Raw genomic sequence first — 14080 nt, forward strand, 5'->3', positions numbered from 1 at the left:
TTTTTTTTTTGGTAGAGATGGGGCTCTTGGTCTCATACTATCCTTCCACTTTGGCCTCCCAAAGCACTGAGATTATAGCTTTGAGCCACCATGAGTTTGTTAATCATTTCATATGTATCTTTTCAAACTTTAATCTGTCCTACTGTCAGAGGCCTTTAAACCACAGCGACTCCATCTTGAGTGAGGGCTAGGAAAATGAGGCCGAGACTTGCTGAGATGCATTCTCAGAAGTGAGGCATTCCTGGCCTCTAGGTATTTGTGGTTAAGGGAACAAATTAATAGTGTTTGCTAAACAGACCCAGACTTGGGAGATATTCTGATATCTGGAGAATAAAGGCATTCCTAATTTTGCCATAAAGTTAATAATATTGATTTTTGCAAAATATAGTAATTAAGAAAATTAATCCTTTATTACAAACCCTTGTAGCAGAGCACATCTCCCCAGGTCTTTTTTTATCCTATATATAGATATACAGACATTGGACTGGGCACAGTGGCTAACATCTGTAATCTCAGCACTTTGGTAGGCCAAGGCAGGTGGATCATGAGGTCAGGAGTTCGAGACCAGCCTAGCTAATGTGGTGAAACACCATCTTTACTAAAAATACAAAACTTAGCTGGGCATGGCGGCGCATGCCTGTAATCCCAGCTACTCAGAAGGCTGAGGCAGAAGAATTGCTTGAACCCGGGAGGCAGAGGTTGCAGTGAGCTGAGGTCGTGCCACTGCACTCCAGCCTGGGTGACAGAGCAAGACTGCCTCAAAAAGAAACCAATAAATAAATAAATAGAAAAAAATACATATATAAGCATTGTACCTAGGGTGGATGCATTCCTCCTCTTAATTTCGGTAACATTCTACTCTGTCTATGGAATAGCTATCCTTTCACCACTGTACTTTCTTAATGAATTTGCTTTTGCTTTGCACTACGGATTCACCCTGAATTCTTTCTTGGGCAAGATCCAAGAGCCCTCTCTTGGGGTCTGGATTCAAACCCCTTTCCTATAATACTATTACTATTTACATATATAGTAGTGTCATTATGTAAGAAATTATTTTCTTCCCTTTTTTAAAGGCAGCTCAACATAGAACGTGGGAACACAAAGAGAAAGCTATTCTCTTTGTAAGTGGTCTCACTAATGAGTATTCACAATGCTAAGAGAGGCACAACTAAAACTCTTATTTAAATAGGTGGTTATAATGATGTACTTGGATGCTTAGTGTTTGTATTAGAACTGAATGTTAAAGAAACAATAAATAAATTAAACTGATTAGAACACCTAAATTATTTACAATCATATTCTCACATACATAGAAAATGCCTAACTCAAAAAGTAAAAAAAAAAAAAAAAAAAATGTTTAAAATCATCAGGTGGTGGCAAGAGTTTGTTTCAACGAATATCACCTCCATAAACTACTATTGGGAGTGTGTATTTGTATTGCTCCTATTAAATTACCATTGTCTATTAAACTTTGACACATGAAGACTGTGTAACTCAGAAAATCAACCATAAGAAATAATTTCACAGCTACACAAAGAGAAATGTTCAAAGACATTGATTTCAGCTTGTTTATGATAAACAATAGATTATGACTGTCAAAATTCTGCAAGCAGATTCATACCCTGGAATTTTTTTTAATTAAAATAAATTAATTAAGCCAGTCAAATTTGGCAGTGAGTGGGTTGTATAGCAAGTCCATTGACACTAATGTTAATAAATCTGATAATCTACTACCATCTGACCAGCCTATACCATGAAATATTACCCAACCGTTTAAAATTATGAAGGGGATCAATAATGTTAACATTAATCTTCAGGATATATTGTTGAGTTAAAATAAATGCAGATATAAGTTATTTATATATATGCTAATAAATATTTGCATGCTATTGAGAAATAGAAACATACTACATAAATAATTGTAAATATGCTATTTGTAAAAAAGAAATAATACAATATTTTTAATTTTCTATAGACGTGTATTTCTATATATTTCAATACATAGAACAAAGTCTAAAAAGTGAGAATCAAAGGAGAAATCCTTACCTATAATGTTAAAATTTTACATGAAGAATATGTTAAACAACTATTATATGATCAATACTTTCTAGAATTTCTTTTTGTGGTTGTTGTTTTCTTTTTTTTTTTTTTAGACGGAGTCTCCCTCTGTCTCTGAGGCTGGAGTGCAGTGGCATGACCTTGGCTCGCTCCAACCAAGATTCTTGTGCCTGGGTCTCCCAAGTAGCTGGGATTACAGGTGCATGCCGCCATGCCCAGCCAATTTTTGTATTTTCAGTAGAGATTAGGTCAGGCTGGTCTAAAACTCCTGACCTCAAGCCATCTGCCTGCCTTGAACTCCCAAAGTGCTGGGATCACATGCATGAGCTACTGTGCCCAACCAACTTTCTAGAAATTCTTAAAATAGAAAATATCAGGACTGACTATAAGAAATGTGTAAAATATGGTCAGGGTCTTTATACGTAAAATGCCTGTAAGACTAAATGGAATACATTATAGGTTTCAAGGATAAGTACGTAACAAATTCAATGTAGATCAAAAGTAGCATTCATGGCCCACTGGTGGGTCATGAAAGTACTTTTAAGTGTTTATAAAATGATGTAAATGTGCTTAAAATCCATACATTTCAATTTCTACACATAAATTGGGGTTGCTTACTGAAAATATAGTAAATCAAGTAACAAATTCTAAAATTCATTATTCATTAGTTAATTTAGTGAGATGTGACTATATCGTAAGTATTCAAATTCAATATTCTGTTAAGAAGTCTGGATATCTGATACAAATGATTGGTAACTTTGTAAAGCTCCCCCACTGAGCATAGGAATATCCAGAGAGGTGGAATTCCTATAGTTTTCCAAAGGGACATGATTTTAATTAATGTGCCTTTCATAATGCCTTGCAGGTTATAATATTTCACCTATTATATTCTTATGATAATGAATATATTTGTAGAATCACTATTCTTTTATTTTGTTAATCACGGGTTCCTGTGTAATCTTTTTTTTTTTTAATTATTGTTTCCTTCTCAGTCTTTGTTACCACACAATATCCTTTCTATAAGAAAGAAGTCAGAGTTAGATGGACCTCTGAAGTTTTATTATTCACTTAAATGCACCATGGTGACAAAAGTTTGAGATTTACTAAATTAGGTAATCTGTTTTCTTCATTAACACAATATCTTCAAAACTAAAGATACAAGTATTGACTTTCATTATATCTATTGGTGATCATTATGAATAGCAAAATTGGTCATGATATAGAGAAAAAAATGAAATAATGGTACTGGTATTTTCATACTGTAATTCCACTTCTTTTTTTTTTTCTGTGTAGCTATACAAGCATAGTTTTCAATATTAATTATTACATTATTGGAGTGGGAAATGAAAAAGTGGAAAAAAAAAGACCTATGTAATTCCCTTATATAAAATTTATTGAGATCAAAGGGCAGAAAAAAAGAAAAAAAAAATAAACATTTTCTTTATATGCAGTAATGAAAAAATTGAGAATGCAGATGACCAATAAGTCAAAATATAATTGTTCTCATTACAAAAGATAGTAATGAAGGCCAGGCATGGTGGCTTATGACTGTAATCCTAACACTTTGGGAGCCTGACGTGGGTGGATGACTTGACCTCAGAAGTTCAAGACCAGTCTGGGCAACATGGTAAAACCCCATCCCTACAAAAAAAAATACAAAAAATAGCCAGGCCACCTATATATGTGTCAACAACAGTGCAGTTTTGTAAAGCAGTAAGTAAAATAAGAAAATCCCTACTGGATTCTCTTAAAAATAGCAACTATATGTTAGCATTTAGCAAGTGTTATTTTTTTTTTTTTATGAAGAATAAACAATTCTTCAAAAGAGCCCTGAAACTCAATGTTTACAACAAAAATGTTGGAAGGAATAAAACTGAAGTGCATATAGGTTATACAAATATTTGTAGGCTGGGCATGGTGGCTCACACATATAAACCTGGCACTTTGGGAGGCCAAGGCAGGAGGATCACTTGAGCTCAGGAGATAGACACCAGCCTGGGCAACATAGGGAAACCCCATGTCTACAAAATTAAAAGAAAAATTTCTCAGGGACCACAGTGGTCCCTGCTACTTGAGCGATTGAGGTGGGAGAATGGCTTCATCCTGGGAGGTTGAGATTATAGTGAGTAATGGCCATGCCACTGTACTCCAGCCTGGGTGACAGAGCAAGACTTGTCTTTAAAAAATAAATGAATAAATACATTTGTAGTAAAAATATGAAAAGTATCTTTTTAAGCTAAAATAAAAATGAGCTATAACAAATTATTTTCCGATCCTCTCTTCATTTTTTCTTTTCTTTCTTTCTTTTTTTTTTTTTTTTTTTTGTTTCCCAAGCTGGAGTGCAGCAGCACAAACACAGCTAACTGCAGCCTAGAACTCCTGGCCTCAAGCAGTCCCCCTGCTTCAGCTTCCCAAGTAGCTGGAACTACAGGCCCTCTCTTCATCTTAAAGTGAATAAATCATAGCAAAGTTTTTCATTCTTTCAACAACCCTTTGAGCACTTGTTATTTCCTAAGGAAATAAAGATGAATTGTATACAGCTGTTGCCCTCAAGAAGCTGCATTCTACCAACTGGGTAGGGTACATAAAAGATGATGTCAGCTCAACAATTCAGTTGTTGTTGCAGAAATGTGTATGTGGTATTATGGAAGCACAGAACACCTGGAAAGATGAGGAAGAGCAAGAAGAAGTAACCACCAAGTTAAATCTTAAAAGTTAAGTTGAGGAATACCAGGTACAGTGGAATACTAATGGGTGCCATTGAGAGGAAAGAGTAAGCCAAGAATACAATACACAAAAAGAAAGGTCTAGAATAACCATGGTTTGGGTAGGCATAGTACTAGATACAACAAGAAAAAAAAACATTTTTCATACCTTCAGAATCCAAAATTGCTACCTGTATATATGTGTGTTTGTATCTAGCTATTTCCATCCACTTGTCTATCCATCTATTATGTCAATGATTGCTCATTCAGTCTATATATTCATTTGTTCTTTGATGAACAATTGAATCTCTATAGTCCTGAGCTAAGGTCTGGGGATACAGTGTTGAATAAAATGCTTTCTAATAGGAAGGGGCTTATATGCTAGCCATGGAAAGAGTTATTAACAATTGAACTGTACAAATATATAATTTTAATTTCATTGAGGGCAGTACAGAATCCCAGTGTGGTAGAGTAGTTTGAAGACATTTTAACCTGGTGTATGTGATTAGGAAATAATTTAGGAAATGCTTCTCTGAGGAAGAATGCTTAATTTGAAATGAAATATAAAGAAGAAATTAGATTGGGATGTGGGGAGGGGCCTCCAGGCAGAGGGAACAGCTTGTAGGGGGGAGGAGCACCGAATCTTAGGGAAACCGCACAAAGGGCGCCATATCTGGAGTTCAGGCAGCTGAGGAGGTGAGCAAGGAGAAGATTAAGTAGTTCTGGTTTAGAAGTCATGATGAAGATTTGGGGAATTATGTTAAGAACAATGGGAAGGTCCTGAAGAGCTTAAATAGGATCCCTTTTATAAAGGTTTGCATTTGAAGTCAAATTCAGGGGAAAGGACTGGAGAGCCCAGGAGTGAATGAAAGGAGATCAGGATGAGGAGAAATTGCTATGGATTGGGGTAGTGGGCATGGAGAGAAGTGAAAAGCGGTGGGCTGACCTGAGAGAAACTTACAAGTACACCCAACAGGACTAGTGTCTGAATGGGTGCGGGAGGGAAAGGAAAGGGAGGCACCAAGGACCATCCTTGGGTTTCTGGTTTTCCTAACTCCACAGTGGTGCCATTAACTGGATTCTCCCATAGCTGCTCCCAATTCAGTTTCATGGCCACATTATCTGACCAGCTGTCACTGCCCACATCCTCTCCAGTAGCATCCAAAGTGAATCTCTTTCTGATCACCCTGTTTACTTCTCTCACTCCAGTTATTGTGGGCTATAATGATCTTATTTTCATACAAAAATATATGTTGAATGTGCCTCAAGTTTTCTATGCACATAGGCAGGGCTGAAATACATTTATTCCACATGTCATACCTTAAAGGCCTTACTAACTTCTTTTACTAAATTCTACTAGAATTTTTATCAGAAGTAAGCACGTACATACTGAGAAATTTTATGAATTTTGTGAGGATTAGTAAATTAATGCCTGTATTGATATGGTGGGATTATATCTAGGATGTGAATCAAAGAAGGAAAACCCTGCAGCTTTAGTTAAAAATAATTATGACAGAAACAGATAACATTTTAAATTCTGATACAAGTAAAAACAATTTCTAAAAAATCAGCATTGAGGTTCTAACATATCAACCACTAACCAGGGGCCAAAACAATTTATGAAGGAATTACACAGTGTTGAAGTACATAGCTACCATTTCTTTGAAAGATCTACCTATTTTGCTATAAATCTGAGTCAAGTGGGTATATAAGCAACAAAATGCTTCTATCTTACAATTAGATGCAAGTTAAATAAGTCTAAAATTTTGGAATTGCCACCAATCTCTGACAAAATAAAGAAGCAATTTACTTTCATTTCATGCTAGATCTAAGGAAGTTAAAATGGGAAATTTAAGATTACAGGGGACAGAATTCAACCTAGTTTCTAGGGGAAATAACTGGCTTATGTTGTAAAATAGCAACATTATTTCTAGATTTTCACATCCTTCTTCTTTAGAAAGTACAGGAATAACCTCACATTATCTGAAAATCTGTTAGCAACTTGTTTACAAACAGAAAAAAGAGGCACTTTGGTTTGTTAGAAATAGGAAGAGACAATTCTCAGTTATAATATAGACAATTCTTTTTCATGTAACAGTGGGATCAGGCAATGGAGTAGAAAGCTGACTTCACTTTGCATGCAAATAATAAGGAATCGACACAGAACTACACTACCACCAAACTTTAAGTGAAAAAAGACAGGTGAAATTATAAAGCACAATGCATTACTTAAAAATATGCAAAATACTATTTTTTCTTTTTGAAAAACTGAGTGCAATCTGGAGATCAAGCTGAGGCCAGAGACTACGATTTTATAGCAGACATTGAGATAGGTGAGAAATGGGATATTTTGCCACATATGTTCCAGGAAGCATGGCTCTGAGCCAACTTGCTGGCTTTCAGTAAAAACTGGAAACTGTTTTTAAAACACTAATTTGAAGACGTATCTATCTTCCAACGTATTTAGATACGTATATAAATATGTATGTAGGTATCTATCTGCCTATTCATTTATCCTTCTACCTACTTTTCCATCCACTCATCCATCCACTCACCTACATCCATCAATACTTCCATCTACCTGCCTACTGGCCTTCCTTATCCTCTCACTCTCCCTCGCCTTTTCTTTATCTTGTTGTTGGGGTAAAGGTCCCCTTTGGACAACTTATCATTTTCTCCTTTCTCTTCTGTACAAATTATGTTTTTGTATTAAATCTCATCTTTATGAATGTATTCCAGCTAGTTTATTTGCAACAGATTCCTTTGTGATATTCTAACTTTAAAAATTTACGTTGTTTCTAGTGAAAAGAAATCCACTCTTTAGTGTCACACAGAATTAAATCTCTAACTTCACCAGTATATAAGCGGCCCAAATTCATTTGTGAGTTGAAACCATCAAGAGTCTTTGCCTGTTTTATCCCATCTGGTCTGATTACTGGGGGAAAAAATGTAATTCATGTTTTCGCGAAAATGTAAATGTAAATGTAAAATTACCTTGTTTGAACTAACGTCAAAAACTTGATTCATTTTCTTGAGTATAATTGCTACCTACGCTAACTACAATGGTGGTGACATACAGCGAGCACCTGCTGATAATAAAAATTAATGATTGACTCCATTTCACAGATGAGGAAACTGATCCAGAGGTTAATGACATGTCCACCCCAACTCAATTATTAAGATCCTCAGGTCAGTGCTCTTTCCTTCCATGTCCTCAGGAGTTCTCCATAGGCACTGTAAAGATGAGAAACAAGTTGTTGTGGTCTGAATGTTTGTGTCCCTTGAAAAATTCACGTGTTAAAATGTAATCCTCAGTGTGATAGTGTTAAGTGGTGGGGCCTCTGGGAAGTGGTTACGTCAGGAGGGAATAGTCTTAATGACTGAGATTAGTGCCCTTATAAATGAGGCCTGCGAGAGCTGTCCCTTACACTATATGAGGATTAAGTGAGAAGGTGATGCCAATGAACGAGAAAGCAGGCCCTCACCAGACAAAGGATCTGCCGGCACCCTGACCTTGGACTTTCCAGCCTCCAGAACCATGGCAAATATACTTCTGCTGTTTATAAGCTATCTCATCTATGGTTTTTTGGTTTGTTTAACCATAAACTATAGCAGCCCAAATGGACTGAGACAGAAATGGTTCACCCTTCACAGTACATTTCATTCACAAAATCCCTGAGAAGAAGAAAACTACAATTTAAACTACACACACACACATACACATGCACACACACACACATTCACATTTTTTTTTTTTGCATGTGTATATTATTATTATTATTATTATTATTTTCATTTTCATTTCCATTGGAGGTAAAAAGCGTCCTTTTGCTTTAAAAGTTTGAAATTCACAGAACTATACTGGCAGCAGGGGGAGAGTAGCCGGAAGAATGAAACATTAAAGATATCTATTTTACTTCAATTTTTCAACATGGCAGAAAAAAATCAGTGGCAGTAAAGGAGAGAGGTAGGACATAAGGGCAGAGATGAGGGGAAAAGGAAATCAAAGAGGGAGGAGAGGGGAGGGAAGGGGCAAAGGGTAGAGAAGGAGATTGTGATACAGGAGTTAAAAAGAAATTATTTAGGCTGATAGTGAGGGTAAGGAAGTCCTCAGTAAGATTTTCCTTTTCATGAAAAGCAGCCCCAAAGTCATTTATTTTCTAACAAAGTGTAGCCTGTAAAATTGAGCTGCAGAGATAGAAAGGCAAACTAGAAGCTTGCACAGATGAATGCTGGCAGCTGTGACAACAGGAAAAGGCTACCTGGAACTAGGCATGTTCAAAATGGGGGCTCCATCTTTCCTTCTCTTTCTCAGCCATGTGTACAGTAAGGAGCGGACAACATGGCCTGGCCAAGTGGACCCATTTGCATAACAAGATTAGGGTGTCTGGGTGAAGTGGTTCACACCTATAATCCTAGCACTTCGGGAAGCCCAGGTGGGTGGACAGCCTGAGCCCAGGAGTTTGAGACCAGCCTGGGAAACATGGTGAAACTTCATCTCTACTAAAATACGAAAAATTAGCCAGGTGTGGTGGCATGTGCTGAGGCAGAAGAACTGCTTGAACCGGGGAGGCAGAGGTTGCAGTGAGCCAAGATTGTGCCACTGCATTCCAGCCTGGGAGACAGAGGGAGACTTCCTTTAAAAAAAAAAAAAAAAAAAGAGGTTGCAGTGAGCCAAGATTGTGCCACTGCATTCCAGCCTGGGAGACAGAGGGAGACTTCCTTTAAAAAAAAAAAAAAAAAAAGATTAGGGTGGGGTGAAAAAAAAAAAAAAAAAAAGATTAGGGTGGGGTGGCTAGCCTTCCCAGCAGGCTATGTAAACGTCACACCTGGTTCAGCCAATCCTGGGCCCTACATAAATCAGACACTGCCTCCTCAAGCCTGCCTATAAAATTTGGTGCACTCCCACTCCGGGCCAGAATTCCCATTCTGGAGTCCCTCTATCTCTCACAAGAGAGAGATCTGTTCTCCTTTCTTTTCTTTTGCCTATTAAACCTACGATCCTAAACTCATTTCTTGTGTGTGTCTGTAATCTTCTTGGTTCTAGACGATGAGCCATGGGTATTTACCCCAGGCAACAATGCTGATTCAATGGGAAATGGAAGAGGGGTGAGAGACGGGAGTGGAGAAAAGCCAAGGACTGTGTTGGGTACCTTTCATTTGCTAGTTCAGGGCTACTCTCTACCCTCCTTCATCCTGCCTTCTGCCCTACCAGGAGGACTTATATGACAGTCATTAAGTGTGTCCTTCTTTGGCTTCTGGTTGGGTTTGCCCAGTGGGGTGGCTTGGTGGGTAAATGGAGGGCAGAGGCAGGTAGGTCAGGGTATTCATTCTCCCGGGTTCCTTTCTGAAAGGCCACCTGGGGCTAGGCTGTGTCTCTTGCCTTAAGATCATCTTTCTTTCCCAGGACAAAGTGCTCCTTATTTTTGGTCACTCCTTTGATCCAGCACCCTACAGGCCTGGAGTTGGGAACAGCTTCTCCCCTTCTACAAGCTCTGGGTTCCTGTTCAATCCCCTGCAGTTTGCCTTTACTGCTCAATACCATCATAAATAAAATCTTCTCAGGTGTTCCATCTGTGTGGACCTTGGTACTACACAGCTATCACAATGAGAGGAAGGAGATGAGAAAAGGGGTAAATTCTATGAAAGACAGTCTGGGAAAAAGGGAGATAAAATATAGATAAATGATCCTACGAACGTTACAACAGATTCTTAGAAGTTTTCATTACTAACATTTAAAAGTGTTGGAGTTTTGTGGTAAAGAAACCTGCTCAACTATAATTTATATACATATTTGGAGGCATAAAGAACATGACTAAGTAAAAGGGGTAGGCAGAGTGCAGAGGGACAGCATAGGTAACTGAGGGTAAGGATATGAAGCCAATTATAAGCTCTCCATGGTTTAGCCAGTGTTGTGGTTAAGCATGATGTCTTCATGAAGGTGGACTTGGCTAAAATACCAGCTCCGCCACTGACCTTGGACAAGTCACATAAACTGATTCAGAGTGCCCAAAAGCCTCTTGTTATACTTTTTAAGATTTTATAAACTTCTGAGTAATCAATCTAAGGTTTTTTTTTTAATTTTTTTTAGTAAATTCCAAACACCTAAGTTCTTTAAGTTTAACATAATGATCACATAACATAGTTTTATAGATTCTATAGGATTAAACAAAAATGCTCTGGAAGAATAGGAGGTATTTTTTACAAAACAAAAACATCCTGTCCGTAAATCAAATGGATAACAGCTGTCTGGTCTTTGAAAGGAATTATCTTTTGTCCTAAGATTAGCTGGGCTGCAGAGGAAAGAAAAGAATTAAGCATCATTATCAGTTAAAGTCACCTCATAATTTCTACAATAAAATGGTCCAACTATATTCAGAAATTATCATGAAAACATTCAGCCTCCTAGAAGAATTTTTATTGAATTTATATTAACCCCTGGGCTAAGTATCTAGGGACTGTTTTTAAAGAATTGCTAATGTAAGGAGATATGCTACTGATCTCTTAATCTGATCACATCCAGCAAGAGTTATTTGCCCTGGGGTCTGAGCTACATTGTAATAAAATCAAAGGACATAAAAACTGTGGCAGGAGCAGTGCTGAAATTGGAGAAGCATCATTATGAATAGCAACAAGTATGGAGATGCATATGTAAGAGGGTAACTAGAGTCAATATAACCACTATTCTTCCATGATTTAGGATAAATAGATAGTTATGGCTCATCTGCTAAATGATCTACTGGGTAGATATTTATGGATTATTATACAGTATATTATTGAGGATAAGTCTGGTTAAAAACAAATAGAGAAAAGAGCAAATGGCACAGGCAGGCTTTTAGTAAGGCCATCATTTGTAATATTTCTCGGGAAAAATCTCTCTCAGAAATTCCTCAGCATAGCTAATGTGCCATAGAAGGACTTTCCATTTTAGGAGTGCATAAATCCACATAAATTGCTATAATAAGGATTCATCCCGTAACCCTTTTGGCATAAATGCACATCTGGTCTCTGTTTGTAATGAAATCAATTCAAAGCCCCACAGTGCATTAATAATGAAAATGTTCAACATATTGCAACCAAATAAGCCCTGCAAATTTGAGTCTGCAAGATCCTGTCACACATGTGTATACTTTTAACACTGATAAATGATTAGGTTACAGAACACTTATCAGATGGCTTAAGATTCCAAAGGTAGACTTTTAAAAATTATAATTATTTCCACAGGAAAACCCATATGTATGTATGCTAGAAACATTTACTTGCTTATTTTAAAATGCCTCTTGGACTTTTATATCTGTAGTTCACAATATCATAGAATTTTTATTAATAATAAAATTATTATAAGCAACATAAGAGGAAATTCATGGATTTGCACTTTAAAAACTACGAAACTCTAGAATTAGCTCATAACATATTAGAGGTTGTCATAAATGTGACATTAAATTAAAATGGTAGAATTTTTTTCTATGTGGATTTTAAAAGAATTCTTGACTGTTTTGTTTCCAACAGTTATCATCAACAATAGATGATACAATTTTAGCAAAGACTTTCTTGTCAGTCACAAGGTTTACCTTCTGTGTTATCTGATTGACCCAAGGAGAAGAACAGTTGCTGAGATCGGGTCCTTGGGGATCCCAAATTCCATCAGGAGCAAGGCACAGATAAGTTGATACACCTGTAATAATGAGAGAAATGTATCTGTTTGTTTTTCTTAGAATGACTTCACATCCATGGTATATTTAAATATGGGCAAAGATAAAAAAGAGATAATTAAATTGACATAATGTTTATTAAAACACCAGATACAATGTCAGGCAAGCATTTAGCACTGGAGAAATACAGTACTCCAAACAAAAACATACAAGATGTTTGAAGCACCTGTGGCAGCCATACTAGTTATGGGGACAGTTTTTAAAGAATTTCATGCATGAGATGACATGGTATGTGCCTCCATGGAGCTTAATGCTTGACTTTATAGAGGCAACGTAGCAGCTAAGTCTTAAAGGAATCAGCGTGCAGGTTTTCAGGAAAAAAAGAAGGTGGAAAAGGACATTCCAGGTAGGGAAACATATGCTCTTTGGAAAACTTCCAGTTTTTTTGAACTGGTTCTACTGGATTGGGGAGTTGTATTTATTGAAACTGGAAAAGTAGACCAGATCATAAACTCCCTTGTCTATCATTTGTGGGTGCTGAAAATCAATGGGAATATTAAAAAAGGAGATAGATGATAAGCAAATTTAAGTTTCCGAAAGATATCTCTGGTGGGAAGATGGAAGATGAATTTGAGAGGGTGATGTGGAGTGATGGTGAGGAAGCTATCACAATAACTCAAGTGAAAGACTGTAGAGGTCTACACAAAGGCATAACAGGATGGATAGAGAGGGGTAAAAATAAGATGGGAGTGTGTTGACAGTAACCCATGAGGGCTTCAGAAAATATCTTTTCCAGTTGCCGCAGAAAAATCACATTTCTGTAGTGCAAAGTGTTTTCAAATAAAGTGTTTCGCTAATCTTCAAAACAAAATAATAGCCCCCTGCCTGCAGCAGGGGGCTATTATTATATCTCGTTTAGAAGTAAAGAAACTGAGGCCCAGAACTGAGGAAACAGCTAAGAAAGAAGGTGGATTCCAACTGTTCTCTGATTCCAGTATCACAAGAAACTTTACAAATAGTCTCCCTCCTTTTCCTAAAGAAAATAAATATTTTTAAATATTTTAAAATATTTTGCTAGAAAAATGTGTATTTTTTATAAAAACCATGATACCTTTTGGTCTTCCCACTCACCATTTCCTATACCATGAAATCTGAAATGATATACCCATATCAGAACTTTCTAAGAAAAACTTTTTTCCTTAAAGTATCCAAATCAATAATACCCAGGAATGTTGGGTAACATGCATTGTGAATTTCTCTTATATACATATTTTACAGAATAATGAAAATGTGCCAAGTATTCATTTATGAATAGCAATGTATGTAACAATAAGAAAATCAGAATATCTTTGTCTTAAACATAATAAATAATAATATGTTTACATGTGAAGATATTATGAATATTAATAATAAAATAGGCAAGCAAGGCCAGGCACAGTGGCTCATACCTGTAATCCCAGCACTTTGGGAGGCCGAGGTGGGTGGATGATGTAAGGTCAGGAGTTTGAGACAAGCCTGGCCAATATGGTGAAAAATACAAAAGAAGTTAGCCTGGCGTGGTGGTGGGTGCATGTAATTCCAGCTACTTGGGAAGCTGAGGCTGGAGAATTGCTTGAATCCATGAGGTGGAGGCTGCAGTGAGCCAAGAGCACACCACTGCACTCC

At 36.9% G+C, this 14080-nt stretch overlaps 1 protein-coding gene across 29 annotated transcripts in view; it reads right to left on the reverse strand.

Annotated features, from left to right (window-relative positions):
• ADGRL3 (adhesion G protein-coupled receptor L3) overlaps nt 1-14080 on the reverse strand; it is a 559234-nt gene that overhangs the window by 156134 nt on the left and 389020 nt on the right. For all 29 annotated transcript variants that reach the window (XM_017541414.2, XM_017541407.2, XM_017541408.2 and 26 more), the window contains one exon: nt 12335-12438. In XM_017541414.2, the coding sequence (XP_017396903.1) occupies nt 12335-12438 (104 nt within the window). The remainder of the gene's footprint in view (nt 1-12334; nt 12439-14080) is intronic.

Source organism: Cebus imitator, unplaced genomic scaffold (genome assembly GCF_001604975.1).
Source record: "Cebus imitator isolate Cc_AM_T3 unplaced genomic scaffold, Cebus_imitator-1.0 Scaffold133, whole genome shotgun sequence".
NCBI classification, from domain to species: Eukaryota; Metazoa; Chordata; class Mammalia; order Primates; family Cebidae; genus Cebus; species Cebus imitator.